Genomic DNA, 18,384 nt, shown 5'->3' with positions numbered 1-18,384 from the left:
AAGGGCACATATATCTTGGTTGCAGTTTGTCCCCAGCCCCGATGGGGTCGTGTGGGTGGCAACCAGTCGATGTGTCTCTCTCACATCGATGTTTCTCTCTCTTCCTCCCTTTCTCCCTCCCGCTCCATCTGAAGATAAATGCAAAAAAAAAAAAAAAGTTCTCAGCTGAGGATAAAATTAAATAAAATCATCACCCTAGGATATTTAAAAAAAAAATATATATATATATATACTGCATGCTATTGTTCTATTTCTTCCGTTAAGTAGAGAGCGACGTTGTCTTGTACAGAGCTATAGAAGGAAAAGATGCCTCCCCGAAATCTGTAGTACCACCTCTGGCTTTTCTTCTACCACTTTCCAACAGTTTGTATCTCCTTCTCCAGCTGGTATTCTCCCTCAACCTTTCGCTCGCCGCGGGCTTTCCTAGGGTCTAAAATCCCGCCCACATACAGGGCGTGACCAACTACAGGGCCCCGCCCCCTCACAACCCGCTACAAGCCCTCCTTCTTCTCGACCACGAGCTGAAGGCCCGAGCGTGCGCGCGCGCCCCCGCTGGCGGCCCGGCTGGGCGTCGGGAGCGCGCTCTGTGTGGCCGCTGCCGCCATGTTGTTGTGGTTGTGAGGAGGCGGTGGCAGCGGAGGAGCACCCGGACGAAACGCTCCAGCGGCCCAGGCGCTGCCCCCGCCGGCCCTGGCTGGGAGCCTCGTGGGGTGGCGGAGGAGGCCGTGCGGTGGCGGGCCTCGCCATGTCCTGCCGCCCGGTAAGAAGCCCACCACCACCCCCCCTTTCGTTTTCTCCGGGGGTGAGGAGGAGCTGGAGGAGGGGCCGGCTTCGCCTGGGAGCGGCGGCTGTCACCCTCTGGAGGAGGCGGCGGCCCGCGGGGGGCTGTGGGCGGCGTGCGTAGTCCCGAGAGGGGTGTTCTGGGCGGCGGCAGCGGCCGCCGCCAGGGGGAGGCGCGGGGAGTGGAGCTCAGTGGCCAGTGGCCCGGCTCGGCCCGGACCCTCGGCGCCAAAGAGAAGGGCTCCCGGGCCGGGGCGGCCTTCCCGGACCTGGCGGGATGGGCCCACGGGGTTAGGAGTGTGAAGCGCTACCCCCAGAGCGTCCGGACAAATGCCCGTGGACCCCGGGAGGTGAGTGTACACCGCTCGCCCGGACTGAGTCTTTGGAGTCCACCATGGAGAGAGGCCAGAGGCTGGGGGCCAGCGGAGCCCCGGTGGCGAGCGGTGCGGGCCGGGGACTTGTGGGAAGGAGGAGTGGCCGCCTGACTGTGTAGCAGGGCATCCTCCTGACCTGGTAGTACTTGGGTGGGAAGGATGGTTTGGAGACGGTTGAGAAAGCTCAGGGAACACTGGTCAAACAGCTCTGCGAAAGATTACAGTGTTATTTCTTAGGTGGAAATCGTGCTGCTTGATGTATTGCTTTGTGCTGTTTAGGACCCCTAAGATCATATTGTTGCTTGTACTTTGGGCTGGAAAACTTAACTTCAAAATATTGGGGTCAGTTCCACTTGAATAAACTCATGCGGGGTCTGATGATCTCACCTGTGAGTTTTGCACATGAGCTTCTGTTTGGTGTTGATGTTTAGGTGGCTTTTCCAAAGAGAGGCCTAAATTCTTGACTGTTTTAGTATCTCGATAATCACTTTGTTATCTGATAGTATCTATTTTTTTCACAATGAAAAACAAGTGCGCATACTCTTCTTGTTGAGATTCAACTTAGTTTCTCATAATGTGGACAGTGATGCCATGGAGGCCTACGTTGAATTACATGAGATGATTTTTTTAATGTAAAATGCTTGTAATTTGTACATTGAAGAGGGACCTCTCCTTTTCAGATTCAAGGCTCTTTCTGTAGGGAAAGAGTCATGGCCCTTGTTTTTGCTCAGAGACCAAGTTAAGGTATGTTGGTGGGATGCAGAAAGGGTCTGTGACTTGGGTGGGTAAAAGAGCTTACAGAATGACACTGTTTTGAGTAAATCCAGTACGGTATGTGATATTAAACTAGATTTGGAGGGTTCTAGACTTTTAGATTGGCTGCCTAAGGAGGCCTCTTTCAGCTCTAATTACCTCCCTCATTTTCAGGTGACCCAGAGCAGTTCATGTGACCAGCAGAGTGGTGCACTTGGAGAACCATAGGAGGACCCAAGTTTCTCAGCTTGTAGGCCAGGTTCTTTAGTTCAGGACCTACCTAATTAAATACTGGTCATCAGAAATAGTATAAACGGCCCTGACCAGTTCGGCTCAGTGGTTGAGCGTCGGCCTTTGAAGCAGAGAGTCCTGGGTTCGGTTTCCGCTAGGGGCATGTACCACAAAATAAATAAATAAATAAATAAATAAATAAAAGAGGAGGGTAAAAAAAAAGAAATAGTATAAACAGCCTGAAATGTTGATTCCTGGGCCTCATATAGGACTAGGTGAATTAAAGTCTCTGAAGGAGGGGCCTGTGAATCCATCCTTACAACTCCCTGAATGATTCTGGTCAGTCAGGTTTGTGAATTTCTGCTTTAGGTCACATTTAGTATTCCAAAAGATTCTCACTAATTACAACGTCTATGAGAGTGCTGTTTTTTGGTTTATAGATCTTTAAGAATTTGAGAAGTAGGGAAGAAGGGGAAGGCTGAGAAACTTAAAACTGAAAATTGAGCATCTCTTAATATAATGGATTTATGTAGGGGAAACAGATTTGTTGCCAAAAGTTATTTGTGCATATCTTCAGGAACACACTTGGTAAAATTAGGTGCTGCTTGACTGGAGGTATATCCAGAGATAATGGAAGAATCCAGCAGAAAGAAACAGAGAGGGAGAGGAAGTAAGTCTCCTTCTGGCTGCTCACAAAGGGGGTCCACCAAAGGTGCTTCCCATCATCCCAACATCATGGTTACTTCTAAACCATTTAACTCAGTTTCTATTGAAGTGAGGGTAGGTAGGTGAGTTAGCAGTCTTTTGAGACAAAGGTTGTGAACCAGGAAGGTTTATTGTGAAAAGTTCTTGAAATTTGCTCCAGGCCATGAGGAGTGGCGAAGTCAGTTTTAAATCTGTTGTATTTCAGGTTAAAACCTCACGTGGTAAAGTGGAATGCTGCATTTTGAAGGAAGTATTCATGTTGCAGAGGGGGATGTGAAGTGCACTCAGTTGTGTACTACAAGAACCATGTCGGTTTAGCTCCTTAGTGTCTTTAGTACCTAGCTGGAGTTCCCAGCATAATATGCCCTCAGATATTTGTTGAGTAAATGAATAGTGTTTAGATGGGAAAAAGAACTGTTATGGTGGTTGATACTAGTGTTAGTTATTAAAAGCTACTTGAGCCCTGGTCGGTTTTGCTCAGTGGTTAAGAGTGTCCGCCTGAGGACCAAAGGGTCTCAGGTTTGATTCCTGGTCAAGGGCACGTACACGGGTTGCAGGTTTGATTCTCCAGCCCGGTTGGGGTTGTACGGAAGGCAGCCCCATGTGTCTCTCTCACATAGATGTTTTCCTCCCTCCCACTTTGTCTAAAAATCAATGGAAGAATATCCTTGGGTGAGGATTAACCAAAAAAAAAGCTACTTAATAACTTGGATCGAAGAGCCAGTTTTTAGTTCATGTGGTTTGTAACTTTGAGTTCTTTAAAGAATCTGTTTTCTAAAGACTGTTATTGGACACTATTCTGTCCCCTAGTTTTTGGGTCTTAAATGTGTCTTTAAAAAATGTCTTACATTTTGTAGGTGTTAGTGACTTTGTTAAGGATCACATTTTATTTAGAATAATGGGAAACCATAGATTGGAGAGATTTTGTGTCATTATTAATTGACTGTGTGATTGCTGTTTGGAATGTCACTTATCTGGGCCTCAGTTTTCTCATCTGTACAATTAAAGACCTCTCTACTCGTTGATCTCAAGTTAGTTTCTTCAACCTGGTTCTGCAGATCTTTAATAGTTTGTAATTGAGTTATCTGGTATTCATCTCAAAGGTAGATGAGCCTTTTTAATGAAAAAAAGGAACATTCTGCTTTAGATTCTACTTTTAAGCTTATGGGTTTTATTTTTTTGGTAATCCTCACTTGAGGATATTTTTCCATTGATTATCAGAGAAAGTGGTAGACGGAAGAAGAGGGAGGAGACAGAGAGCGTGCATGAGAGCAACATGGATGTGAGCGAGCAACATCGATTGGTTGCCTCTAGCAAAACCCTGACCGAGGCTAGGGATTGAACCCACAACCCAGGTATGTGCCCTTGACCAGAATCGAATCCTCCACCCTTCAGTCGGAGAGATAATGCTCTAATTGCTGAGCCACACCAGCCAGGGCAAGCTTATGGATTTTAGATGTTCGAAAGTGCTCTGGAAATTGAATGCATGTTGCAAGTATTATGCAGAAACAACATACTTATGCTGTTGTAATTCACTTAGTGATGAAATCAAAACGAATTTCACATAGGGAACTTCATAATTTAGTGTGAAGCCACTAGATTAAGGATGGTTTGGGGGAAGTTGTGCAATTTATGTGGCCAGTTGTTTCTTACAAACCACCCAATTCTGTAATTTTTTTATGAACTTATATGTGACTTTATAATCAGTGAAATGGTGACAGGAGACAAAGTATGAGACCAAATCTGTATTGAATTGAACTAGTATTCCCAATAAATCTAGAGGCTACTGTAATTGTTAACATTCATTACTGTTTTTAATCTTAATTTATAGTACCAATATCAGTATCATGCCTTCACCTTCAATTTTGTATCTAGAAACTTAACATACCTTTTAAATTCATATTTGTATCAGATGTTCAAAATGAAAATTGTAGTGTGAGAGTGGATAAATCAGTAAATCCTGGGTTCAAGTCTAGGTTATGCTCCTCATTAGCTGTTTGTTTCTGGCAAGCCAGGTAAGGCCTCTGAGTTCTCTCATTAGTAAAAGGAAGACGAGCAGCTTCTCTATCGCACTGTATTAGGGAGGATCAAATGAAATGATGTATATGGAAAGCAATCTAAAAATCTAAAGCAATCTAAAAATGTAAGGGGATGATATAGAATCTTATTGTAAGATCCTGTTTTATTTTCTTGGAAGAGTTGTTTTGTGGAGCAGTGGTAAACTTGCTACGCATTCTCAAGTGCAGATTTTACTAATGTAACGATACGGCAACAAAAGATTTCTGTTTCTGTACTTTGCCTGGAGAAACCTTTTCGCAGCACTTACATCCTTTCTGTCCATAGGAATAATCCCAGTGTTGAGGGAATTTGAGAGAGATCTGGGATGTCTCACGTTGTGCCAAGTTTTGCACTTGGAATAGACTTGCTGGATTTCACCCATTTTGTTACAGTGGAGCTGTGGTGGAAGGTGGCAGGGTCAAGGAGTTTAGTACATTCTATGTAAAGTTGTAGTGCTATTTTTTTTTAAATGGCAGGTAGCAGCGTCATAGGATAATGAAGTCAATGTGGTGATTTAAAATAGCAGTAAGTCCTGGCTGGTGTGGCTCAGTTGGTTGGAGCGTCGTCTGGTGCACCAAGAGGTGGTGGTTTCGATTCCTGGTCAGGGCACATACCCAAGTTTCAGGTTTGATTCCTGGTTGAGGCCCATGCAGGAGGCAACCGATAGATGTTTCTCTCTCTTTTTCCTCCTCTCCTCCTCCCTCCTTCCTCCCTTTCTTTCTCTAAGATCAATTAAAAAAAAAAAAAAAAAGTAAGAAAAGCATTAAAAAGAAATAGAAATATCAGCACATCACAATGGTGAAAGTATGAATTGATTTGGGAAACATTTGTCTCTTTCTTAAGTATATGATTATATATTTACTGTGTTGCAATGTAAAGTATATTTTTTCTTGAGTTGTAGTAAAACTTAGGAGCAGTTGCTTAAGGGCATGGTACCTAGACTTTGCAGTTAGGATAACTGTCTATAGGACATACGACACATGAAAAACTACAAGGAAATTGAAGTTGGGTTAAATGAAAGCTTTAGTATTCTTTTAGGGGTGAAATAACCTCATAGCTCTGTTATAAATTGTTGATTTAATGAGCAAAGTTAAAACATAAACTTATGCTAATGTTCTTACTCTTTTCCCTTGGATATTGTCTTGGTGCTGACCACTACAAATCATCTTGGATATGTCCAGGCTTGGGTCTATTATTGCCTGTTTGTGTCTTTACACGATGTTTAGACATTATGAGAGATAGTAGCACGTAGCACAGTTTCCTGATTTCATTTCTCTCGGTTCTAAATTTAATTTCTTTTGTAGCTAATGCTTTTATAATTGAGTTGCAGAAGAGAAATATACATTCATTTAGTTCTCTGAATTGTCCATAGATTGATAATCCAACAAAATATAAGGAATTAAAAGTATATTGATTATTCTTATATTTGGAGAGAATTGGTATAAAGAAGGCTAATTTGAAATAGGACAGTTCTTATTTTTTTTGTTCCATGACTCATTTTTCTATAAGATAAATCTATAATTGTAAAGTATTTAGACTGGTTACACAAACCACATAGGGCAAAATAGAGGGTTTACAAATAGTTTTTGCAAGTGCAATAGGGCAACAGTAAGGAATTTTTAATTTAATCTCATTTTAAATTTCAAAATAAAATTGTTATTTTAGACTATGAAAGCTATAGTACATCTTCAGTATGGAAATTTAAGAAACCCTACAAGAACAAGAATTGAGATAACCGAGGAGAATAAAGAAAAGTAGACATAACCCATAATCACACTTAGATGTGATATTTGGTATTTCTTTTTTCCTTATACATTATCTACTGAAATACTTAAATAACTTTCCATGTCAAATTGATGTTCCCTTAATGGGTATTTAGTGTTCTGTGATATGGATGTATCATAGTGTACAGCAATTCCTTGTTAATGGACATTTTCAAAATTTTTCTTTCAACAGTGCTGTGATGAACTGGTTTGGACTTTTTTATACAATTCTGCTATTTCCTTAGGCTAAATTCCTAAAGTGGGCTTATGTGGTCAATGGTTTTGCATGTTTTAAATTTAAATATGCTCAAAGTACCTTGTTGATGGATATATATTTTAAAGTTTTACCAACAGTAGTATACTAGTGTCTAATTCTACATATTCTTGCTAGTGATTTTAATATCTTTTAGCTTGGTGGTGGGAGTTTAAAATAGTTTGTTCCTTTGCTCAACATCAGAACTTATCCTCTACAGCTTAAACTCTGTGGAAGGGACAGGTAAAAATGAAAGTATAGTAACAAGGAGTATGTTAGTGGTTTCAACATTTTTTCTTTTTATATCCTCACCCGAGGACATTTCTGCATTTATCTTCAGATAGAGCGGGAAGAAGAGAGGGGGGAAGAGGGGGGGAAGGGGGAGAGAGAGACAGAGAGAGAAACATCGATGCGAGAGAGACATATTGAGTGGTTGCCACCCACACGACCCCAACTGGGATGGGGACAAACTGCAACCAAGGTATGTGTCCTTAACGGGAACTGAACCTAGGACTCTGGTCCGTAGGCTGACGCTCTAACCACTGAGCAAAACTGGCCAGGGCTCTAAACTTTTTGATTGCTCATCCCAACAGTAAAAAAAAAAAAAAAAATTGAGCATTAATTCTCAATCTTTAAGTATTTATTTAGTTTACAAACAATATGTATAGTAACTAGTTATTGTGTACCTTATGAAATATACCCCCCCAAAATTAACAAGGATGCGAATGAAAAATAAAGCTAAAATGCCCTTTCAAAAACAACAAAAAAACCACCCTCAAATATTTTTCTCCTTTACTACAGTGGAGCATCTTGGGTACTCCTTGAGGTATATTATACTCTGCTGTGGATATTATGGCTTTAGACTCTTAAGATTTAATGTTGAGCTTTCATGGAAGATTGTTTTTTTGGGCATTTTCACTAGTTCTGCAGATGGTCCAGCCTAGTCGGATTATGATAGTCTTTCAAGTATCTCATGCTGTTGAGAGTCATGTCTGCAATAAGAGCCAATATATAAATCTAGCTCATAAAGCATCAGTTTGATACCTTTTGTCATTGTTGAGGTGGCTTAATTTGAAAAGGGCAAATAATAGGGTAGGAAACAGTCTAAGTGTGTATTTCTTTTAAATATGAAGAACTGACATTGTGTAGAGTATATTTTGTTTTTGAAAATTAAAAAATTTTTTTTGATAGAAAGGAAGGGGCAGAGAGAGAGAGAGCAACATCAATTTGTTGTTCTACTTATATATGCATTCATTGGTTGTTTCTTGTATGTGCTCTGACTGGGAATCGAACCTGAAACCTTGGTGTATTGGATGGAGCGCTAACCAACTGAGCTACCCAGCCAGGCCTATAGTATATTTTAAAATGCTTATGCTTTATGGAAAGCAGTTCAGTTATAACATATCCCTATTTTCTAAGAGCTTAAGTCTTAGAGACTGAGTGAAAGGATGAATAATTGCTACTTGCTTTCCTTTGCTTGCAAAGGACCACAATTAACCTATCACTCTATTTGGAAGAGCCTGAGCCTTTAACTTTTAAAAAATGCTTTCTCAGGCTGAAACTTTCCATGATGAATCTTAGATTAAAAGGTAACTTTTCCCTTAAGTTTGAATAAATTGCTTTTGATTTACTCTACCTCCCACTGTAAGTTATGAAATCAGGAAATGGTACTTTTGCACTTGAAAAATGTCTTCTTGCCCTGGCTGGTTTGGCTCAGCGGTTAGAGCTTTGGCCTGCGGTCCAGAGAGACCCAAGTTCGGTTCCCACTAAGGGCATGTACCTCGGTTGCAGTTTGTCGCTGGCCCTGTCTGGGTCGTGCGGGTGGCAACCACTTGATGTGTCCCTTTCACGTCGATGTTTCTCTCTCCCTCCCACTCTATCTGAACAAAAAATGGAAAAATGTCCTCAGGTAAGGATAAAAAAAAAAAGAAAAATGTCTCCCTTTCTTCTCCCATCTTGGAGATCTTAATTTCAGTTATTTCTTATGAATCGTTGTTAGAGAAAGATAATATTGAAGTGTTAGATATTGTGAGAAGAGCAACTTGAATGATTATTTTTTGCCAGTTAAAAGAAATGAGAAACTGTAATTTATATTGAACATGATTGCCATATACAGTGCTTTGTTTGGAAAAAAGTCCAGGTATCCCTTTTTACTTTAGGTAGTACAATTTATAAGGTTCTTTCACATATATCTTCTTAGAACCTCATAACAATTTGAGAGCATCATTTATTCAGGGATGTTGTGGCTCCTTTGGGGCCACATGCCTGGTATTTGACATCATATTTAAAGAGGTGGACTATAAACCCTGCAGCAGTAGGTACTGATGGCTGTTCTCCTTCACTACCCAGCATTTAATATACTATCTAGTAAAGAGTAAGCTGTCAATATTGATGGATTGTTTAAACGCTTATGTATTCATTTATACCTGTAAGTAAATTATAGCATTGTAAAACCGACACTCAGCCATTTTCTGTAGATTGTTCTTTCATCTGATGTGCACAGAAATGTTTTTGTGGGAGAGGTCATTAATTTTACATTAGCTTTCAAATATCCTTTTACTCTCTGTTAAGGATAGTTTCATGGTGACAAAAAATTAGTCTTGATGTAATAATTCCTTTTACTGTATATGTCCCTCCTACTGGTAAAACTATTAAGTGTATTTATGTAGTGGACTGCTATTTAAAAAGGAAATATATTCATTAGTCTTTGGGTATATAATGATTCTTGGAACATGTACAGAAGTTTGACCTGGAGTAAATGAATGAAAAGGAAAAAGTATAATTTCTCACTTGTCTCATTCTCTCTAGTTCTCTGTACACATGGTTTTGGCTTACTGTGAAACTACTGAAAATAATTAGTCTTTCAAGAACTTGTATGTTATTTCCCCTTTGTTTTGCTGTACTGGAAATCCTGTGTAGTAAGTAAACTAATACTTTTATACATAAGAGAGACCTTGGAAAGACAGGAATGGAAATATTAATAGTAATAAATTTCTGGCTGGTGGAATAGTGGGACTATTTTCTGCTTCATATTCTTTTGTAGTTTCCCAATTTTCTATAGTGAGCATATATTACTGTTATAATTAGGATTTGCTGTTTTTTGTTTTTTGTTTTAATTTTTCTGTATTGATTTTTAGAGAGGAAGCTCCCTTAGACATCAATAGAGAAAGAACATTGATTGGCTACCTCCTGCATGCCCCACACTAGGGATCAGGCCCACAACCTGGGCATGTGCCCTGACCGGGAATCTAACTGGGGACCTCTTGGTTGATGTTCAACCACCGAGCCACATCAGCCGGTCTAAAGGGCATTGCAATGTCTTTAGTTTTCATTGAATGTCTTATGAAGCTTTAAGTCATAGTCACCAGTGAGAAAGTGGTTGTAGTCAAGTGGCTCCAGTTCCTGAGCAGGGTAGCAGTTGTTGGAAGTAGTATGGGAGGAATGGGTCAAGCAAGCTGGTTTAAAAAAAAATATATATGTATATATATATATATTTTTTTATTGATTTTTAGAAAGAGAGGAAGGGAGAGAGAGAGAGAGAGAAACAGCCATCCTCTGCCTCCTGTAGGACCCTACTGGGAATTGAGCCCACAACCTGGGCATGTGCCCTGACCGGGAATAGAACTGGTGACCTCTCTGTGCACAGGAGATGCCCAACCAATGGAGTCACACTGGCCAGGACCAGGCAAGCTGATTTGAACTGTCTCATTATAAACTCTACTATGACTGAGACAGTCTGGGCTTTGGTCACAATTAAACACAAGAGGACCTCCATCTAAATTTTGTCTTTCTAATGAGCTCATTGAGCATTATGAATGATGCCCTAAAGAGAAAAATCAGATTTTATGAACTTTAAACACAGGACTCAGCCTGAATTCCCAATTAGTCTGACTTGCCATTTGGACTTAAGTTCTGGAGCCTTGTGTATGTGCATTTTATTTATTTAATGAATTTATTTTTTCTTTATTTATTTTTCCATCACCAGTGTATATTCATTTTAAATATCAAGTGGGATTATCGTAACTATGTGATATGGATTTTGTATGTGTAATTTGAATTGAAAGATACTATTTAAAAACATTTTTTTTAATCCTCACCCGAGAACATTTTTTTCATTTTTTTGTTCAGATAGAGTGGGAGGGGGAGAGAGAGAGAGAGAGAAACATCCATATGAAAGGTACACATTGAGTGGCTGCCACCCTCACGACCCAACCAGGGCTGGGGACAAACTGCAACCGAGATATGTGCCCTTAGTGGGAACCGAACCTGGGTCTCTCTGGACTGCAGGCCGACGCCCTAACCACTGAGCCAAATTGGCTAGGGCAGAACATTTTTTTTCTTTATTAAGTTCTAGAGACAGAGAAAGGGAGACGGAGAGAGAGATAGAAACATCAATGAGAGAGAACAACAACTGGCTGCCTCCCCCTCCCGCATGCCCCCCACTGGGGATTTGGCCCATAACCTGGGCATGTGCCCTGACCGGGAATCGAACCTGCGAGCTCTTGGTACATGGGTCGACACTCAACCACTGAGCCACATTAGCCAGGCTGAACTGGAAGATATTTAGATAAATGACTTTTATGACAATAATAGTCTTACTGGAATTTTGGTGTTAATATCCAGTTGGGAGTTGGGCCACTGTAAATTTGTATACTCATCTGGTGATATTTTAGGAAGATCTGTTTAAAATATCCTATAGAGTATAAGTGTTTAGATAGGGCCTGTTACTGTTAGCTTTGGTGTTAGTTTACTGCACATTATAATACCTTAAATGCTTGTGTAAATAGACGATATTTAGAATGTTAGTTTTCTGGGGTAAGACATTTATAATTATCTGCTCTTTATTCTTTTATTTTTTTATTCCTCACCTGAGGTTATTTCTCCATTTATCATTAGGTAAAGTGGGAGGGAAGGAGGGGGAGAGAGAGAGAGACAGAAACATCGAAGTGACAGAGCCACATTGACTGGTTGCCATCTGCACAACCTGACCAGGGCCGGGGACGAACTGTAACCGAGGTACGTGACCCCGACCAGAAGCGAACCTGCTACTCATTGGTCCAGGGGCCAATGCTCTAACTGCTGAGCCAAACTGGCCAGGGCTGCCCTTTATTCTTTTAAAGAATAAGATTCATGTTGAAGAGCGAGCAGTCAAGGTAATAAAGGTAGGTACTAGTATAAGTTTACGGAGTTTTTCTAGTTAGAAATTTTAGAGTAAGAATAACAAGTTTGCTCTGACCGGTTTGGCTCAGCGGTTAGAGTGTTGGCCTATGGTTCAGAGAGACCCAGGTTTGGTTCCTGCTAAGGGCATGTACCTCGGTTGCAGTTTGTTCCCGGCCCTGGTTGGGTCGTGCGGGTGCCAATCACTCGATGTGTCCCATTTACGTTGATGTTTCTCTCTCTCTTCCTCTCTCGCCCTCCCACTCTGCCTAAACAAAAAATGAAAAAATGTCCTCCGGTGAGGAAAAGAGAAAAAAGAATAATAAGCTTGTCCAAAAGAATTAACCATATAGAAGTCTAGAAAGCCCATCCTTCTCTGTCCCCAAATTCTGCAACCCTGGCTTTTTTTAAAAAAGTATATAATTTAAATATTTAATAAATTTAGAAAAATGTGGAGAATAATTTAACAAATATTATGTACCTATTAGATGTTGATTGAGATATAGATGTTGACATCTTATCATATTTGCCTCAAAGATGTACTTATGTTTGTTTTTAAAAATTCAAATATTCGTTCTGCTTGTGTGGCTCAGTGGTTGAGCGTCGACCCATGCACCAAGAGGTCAGCAATTTGATTGCTGGTCAGGACACATGCCCAGGTTGTGGGCCTCATTCCCAGTGCGGGGCATGCAGAAGGCGGCCAGTTGATGTTCTGTCTCATCAATGTTTTTATCTCTCTCTCTCTCTCAAATCAGTTAAAAAAAAAGAAAAATTAAAATATTAAATCTTGGCTGGGTAGTTCAGGTTGTGAGTTTGATCCTTGGTCAGGGCACATACAAGAATCAGTCAAAGGTCCTAGCTGGCCAGGGCCCTTTTGCACTCCTCTTAAATCTTATTTACATTATCCAGAGGTTATTTATGTTTCTTAGTTCGTACTCTTAATATTTTTCCTACAAATATCTGTGTGTATCTAAAATGTAGTATTACTGTGTTTCAAATATATACGTACCTTAGTACAGCGATTTTCAACCAATGTGCTGTAAGAATTTTTAAAACATGCAATATCTGACTTTTTAGTCAGGGACACTGATCTCTTTTCTATTAGATTGTCAAATAAAAAAATGATAACAGTCAACACAACATTAGTTGTCCAGTGTGAATGAATACAAAATATACTTATTGCCCTGGCTAGCGTGGCTCAGCCGTAGAGTGTTGGCCCGTGGACCAAAGAATTGTGGGCTCAATTGTGGTCAAGGGCAAGTATCTTGATTGTGGTTCATCCCAGGCCCTGGTCTGGGTTGTGCGGGAGGTAGCCAGTCGATGTGTCCCTCTCACGGTGGATGTTTCTCTCTCTCTCCCTTTCTATCACTCTCTCCCCCTCCCACTCTATCTGAAGATACATAGAAAAATATCCTCTGGTGAGGATTAAAAAAATTACACTTATTTTTTTCTTTGTCAGCTCAGCAAAAAAAAAAAAAAAATTTTTGGTATGCTGCAGAATTTTAGTAATTAGTTTATATGTTCCATGAGATGAAAAAGGTTTAAGATTGTTGCCTTAGTGTATATATTCTACAATTGAAAAGCTTGAAATTTATGTTGTTATATGTGTTCTGTTTCATTTATTTTAATAGCTAAATAGTATTCAGTTGTATGAACAGAATACAATTTTAGTCCCCTGTTGATAGTTGTTTTCAGTTATTTATAGATTTAAAATTTTCCATCTAATAGCTCAGTTGGTTGGAGTATTGTCCTGTACACTCAAAGGTTGCGGGTTCACAATTATGGTCAGGGCATGTACCTGGGTTGCAGGTTCGATTTCTGGCCCCATGTGTTTCTCCCCACCCCATGCCTCCCTCCCTCCCTTCTTCTTTTTTTTTTTTTTATCCTCACCAGAGGACATTTTTGCATTTATCTTCAGATAGAGTGGGAGGGAGAGAGGGAGGAAGAGAGAGAGAAACATCAATGTGAGACAGACACATCAACTGGTTGCCACCCACATGACCCCAGCCAGGGCCGTGGACAAACTGCAACTGAGGTATGTACCCTTAGTGGAAACCGAATCCGGGTCTCTCTCTGGTCTGCGGTCCGACACTAACCGCTGAGCCAAACTGGCCAGGGTCCTCCCTTTCACTCTCTAAAATTGGAAAAAATATCCTTGGGTAAGGATACAAACAGCAAAAATCCAAAATTGGTGCTATGTAAGAGATGCTGAGATGGATGGCTTCATAATACAAATCAATTAATATATTAAATTTGCATAGTAGGGACTAGAAAGAATCCCAGCTTTTATAGGTAAGGTATACAAAGCTGTGTTTGGAGAATAGTTTTAATTTTGCTAGTACTAGATAGAAGATAGAGGATTCAAAGATAAATATTTAAAGTATTTGCTATCGGGGTCAGGGTAGGGGGATCAGGAGGAGGGTGTCAGTGAGGAAAGAGAAACATCTGTAACAAAAATAAATTAATAAAAAAAGCCTGTTTGCTATAAATTGTTGAAATTAAATCATTAAAATTTTTGAATTTTTGTTTACTCTCTATACAGAGCCCTCTTAGGCTTTTGCAATCAAAGGCAGTTTTGGGTAAGATATGTCTGGTGGCAGTGTGCATAATTGGGAGCAGTAAGAGATTGGGAAGCAATGAATCTGTACTGTACTCAGAATAAGGACCCGAATTAAGGTGGTAGCAAGATGGTAATTCAGGTGGCTAGATTAATGTTGAAGATTTAGTTGACACCCTAAAGGAAATATAGAAACATTTGTGAAATAGTCGAATGAGTGGTAAGGGCAAAGATTCTAAATTGATGGATTTAGGGCCTTGAAGAATAGTGGTACTACATACAGAAATGTGGAATTGGAAGGAGGAGCTGGTTTTGGAAAAGGACTAAAATGAAATCCTTCACACATTTAACACTGAGACTAGGGCATATACAAATAAAAATGTCCTGCAGGAGCTTGGAAATAGCAAATTTGAGATAGGAAGAAAGGTAGGCCTCATCTGTGTGAGATCTTGAACCTAGGAGAGCTGAAGATTGAGATTCACATTTTGGGGGTGGGGGGGTGGGGGTGGTAGAGAACATAGAATTAAAAAATAAAAGCTTAGAAACAGTTTAATGAACCACAGCTTTTTTATCCACTCATCTACTGATGGACACTTGGGTATTTCTTGATCTTACCTATTGTAAATAATGCTGAAAATTTTACCCTTTGCCACAGCATGAATGGACATGGGAGATCATTATGCTAAGTGAAATAAGATGGTCAGAGAAAGACAGGTACCATATGATTTCACTTATATGTGAAATTAATGAACAAAGTGAACTACTAAGCAAAATAGAGACAGACTCAAAGATAGAGCAGGTAGACGGTTGGGGTGGGTGGTGGTGAAAGGATTGAGCAAGAAAAAAGGGGGGGCTCAGAGACATGGACAACAGTGTGGTGATTGCGGGACAGGGGCAGGGGGATAGGTGGAGGTGGCAGAGAGCATAGAGGGGATAAATGGTGATGGAAAAAATAAAATTAAATAAAAGATAGGTTAATGAGGCATAGTGGAGGCCAAGGAAAAGGGAGGATTCCAAATAGTGACAGTTAAGTTTGAGATGAAGGAAGATGAGGACTAAGAAAATAATTGGATTTGGTGATCATTTTCTTTTTCTTTTTTACCTTTCTTTTTCTTTATTCTCTTTGCATTCTGCACACTGACACAGAGGTAAAAGAAAATGACTGGAACTTAAATATGAAAGAACTCTTTACAATTAAATCCACAACTGTATACATTTACCTTACTCACATGTCAGTGAAACATCACCATTATGAAATTTGACAAATTATATAAAAAAACCCCGAAAAGATCTCATAAAAAAATATATTCAAGTCTGAAGAGCACCGCAGGCTTGACTCCTTCACACCCTCCTTTTCTGCGTGCTGATGTACAACACATTGTTCCCGCGGATAAATGCATCCCCATACTTATTCTTCAGTTGTCCATTTACATATTCTTCTGTCTGCTCCAAGGCTATATTCATGTAGCCATCCAGGCAAGCCAGGGCCCCTCGATAATCCACTCCAGAATTTAATTTTACCACTACTGGTCGTCCAATGATTTGCTTTAAGAAGTCGCTGGGGGTTTGCTTCTGCAGACTCATTTTAACAATACTGATCAGAAATTTGGGAGGCAGGACACCTGAGTTCTAATCCCAGCTCTGCTACTTAATTAGCTGTACGCCTTGGATAACTCATCATTTCACCTCTCAAGGCCTCAGGTTCCTCATCTCGTGGCTGGGACCCGGAATCCCACTCTGGGTGCCCCACAAACCCAGCCTCCGCCGACAACGGGATGAAACCGAAACTGGTGATCATTTTCTTAGATTAATTTTAGCATAGTAAGGGGCCAGTAGTGAGTGGGAAATGAGACAGCATGTATACAACTTCCTCTGATGATTCCTTCTGTCATTCAATATCTGTGTCATTCAATCAGTATGCATTGAGCATTTGAAATTTGGCTAGTTTGACCAAGAAACTACATTTAAACATTTTATTTGGTTTTAATTAATTTAACTTTGTCTTTTAATCCTCACCCAAGGATATTTTTCCTTTTTTTTTATAAAGTCATTTTATTTTATTTTTATTTATTTATTTTTTTATCCTCACCCGAGGACATTTTTCCATTTTTTGTTCAGGTAGAGTGGGAGGGAGAGAGAGGAACAGAGAGAGAGAGAGAAACATCGATGTGAAAAGAACACATCGAGTGGCTGCCACCCGCACAACCGACCAGGGCCGGGGACAAACTGCAACCGAGGTACGTGCCCTTAGCGGGAACCGAACCCGGGTCTCTCAGGACCGCAGGCCGACGCTCTAACCACTGAGCCAAAACGGCCAGGGCAATATTTTTCCTTTTTATTTATTTTTTTAGATAGAGTGGTTGGGGGGCGGGGGGGGGGGGCGGGAAGGAGACACATTGATGTGTGAGAGACAGACAGACAGACAGACAGACAGACACATCGATTGGCTGTCTCCTGTACTACCCTGACTGGGGCCAGGAATCAAACCTGCAACTCCCAGGTATGTGCCCTTGACCAGAATCGAATCTGCAACCCATTGCTCTAACCGTTGAGCAACTGGCCAGGGCAGGGCTAATTCACTTTATTTTATAAAAAATTTTTTTTCCCTTTATTGATTTTAGAGAGAGTGAGAGAATGAGAGAGTGAGAGAGAGAGAGAGAAACATTGATGAGAAAGACCATCGACTGGCCACTTCCTGCATGCTCCCCACTAGCTATTGGACCCACAACCTGGTCATGTGTCCTGACTGGGAATCACACTGGCGACCTCTTGGTGCATGGGTCGATGCTCAACCACTGAGTCACACCGGCGGGACAGGGCCAATTTACTTTATTTATTTATTTTTTATTTATTTATTTTTTATCCTCACCCGAGGACATTTTTCCATTTTTTGTACAGAGAGAGTGGGAGGGAGAGAGAGGAAGAGAGAGAGAGGGAAACATCGATGTGAAAGAGACACATCAAGTGGCTGCCACCCGCTCGACCAACCAGGGCTGGGGACAAACTGTAATTGAGGTACATGCCCTTAGCGGGAACCGAACCCGGGTCTCTCCGGACCGCAGGCGGACGCTCCAACCGCTGAGCCAAACCGGCCAGGGCAGGGCCAATTTACTTTAAATAGCCATGTGTCTAGTAGCTACCATGTTGGACAGCACAGGTATGGACTTCATCTGAAACAGTGATGTAAATCAGCAGTAGGAGGAGATCTCAGGATAAAATAAAAGCATTTAGTTATTTAAAATTTTTGTTACAGGCCCTGGCCAGGTAGCTCATTTGGTTAGAGCGTCATCCCAGTATGCCAAGGTTGCAGGTTTGATCCCCAGGGTACATACAAGAATCAACCAAGGAATGCATAAATAAACGGAACAACAGTTTGATGTTTCTCTCTCTTCCCTTCTCCCTCCCTTCCTCTGCCCCTAAAATCAATAAATAATAAATAATAATTAAAAAAAATTTGTTGTGCTTTGCCAGTGTGGCTCAGTGGTTGAGCGTCGACCCATGCACCAAAAGGTCACTGGTTCGATTCCTGGTCAGGGCACATGCCCAGGTTGTGGGCCAAATCTCCAGTGGGGGGCATGCAGCAGGTGGCCAATCGATGTTGCTTTCTCTCTCTCTCTCTCTCTTTTTTTTCCCCCTTTCTCTCTCTTTTTCCCCCTTTCTCTCTAATCAATAAAGAAAGAAAAAAATAAATAAAAATGTGTTACAGTGCTATCAAAATAGTGTTGGAATTATACTAGTTGCAAATCAAATTTA

The 18,384-nt window shown here is 40.8% G+C and overlaps 2 protein-coding genes across 4 annotated transcripts in view; one reads left to right on the top strand and one right to left on the bottom strand.

Moving 5' to 3' along the window:
- The first annotated feature begins 686 nt into the window (after window positions 1-686).
- The window catches only part of MTMR3 (myotubularin related protein 3), a 160,979-nt gene continuing 143,281 nt past the window's right edge, over window positions 687-18,384 (top strand). For 2 of the 3 annotated variants that reach the window (XM_036276201.1, XM_036276204.1), the window contains exon 1: window positions 995-1,130. The gene's annotated coding sequence lies outside the window, so the exon portion shown is untranslated. Of the gene's footprint in view, window positions 761-994; window positions 1,131-18,384 lie in introns of those variants that run through there. The other variant, XM_036276202.1, reaches the window with a different exon arrangement.
- Window positions 15,737-16,413, bottom strand: LOC118639769 (U6 snRNA-associated Sm-like protein LSm6). Its single transcript, XM_036276236.1, has one exon. The coding sequence runs from the start codon at window positions 16,213-16,215 to the stop codon at window positions 15,973-15,975; it is 243 nt and encodes an 80-aa protein (XP_036132129.1). The 5' UTR covers window positions 16,216-16,413; the 3' UTR covers window positions 15,737-15,972.

The sequence above is a fragment of the Molossus molossus genome, unplaced genomic scaffold (genome assembly GCF_014108415.1).
Source record: "Molossus molossus isolate mMolMol1 unplaced genomic scaffold, mMolMol1.p scaffold_m16_p_22, whole genome shotgun sequence".
NCBI classification, from domain to species: domain Eukaryota; kingdom Metazoa; phylum Chordata; class Mammalia; order Chiroptera; family Molossidae; genus Molossus; species Molossus molossus.
The sequence above is the reverse complement of the archived record's forward strand: the minus strand, read 5'-3'. Positions and strand labels throughout refer to the sequence as shown.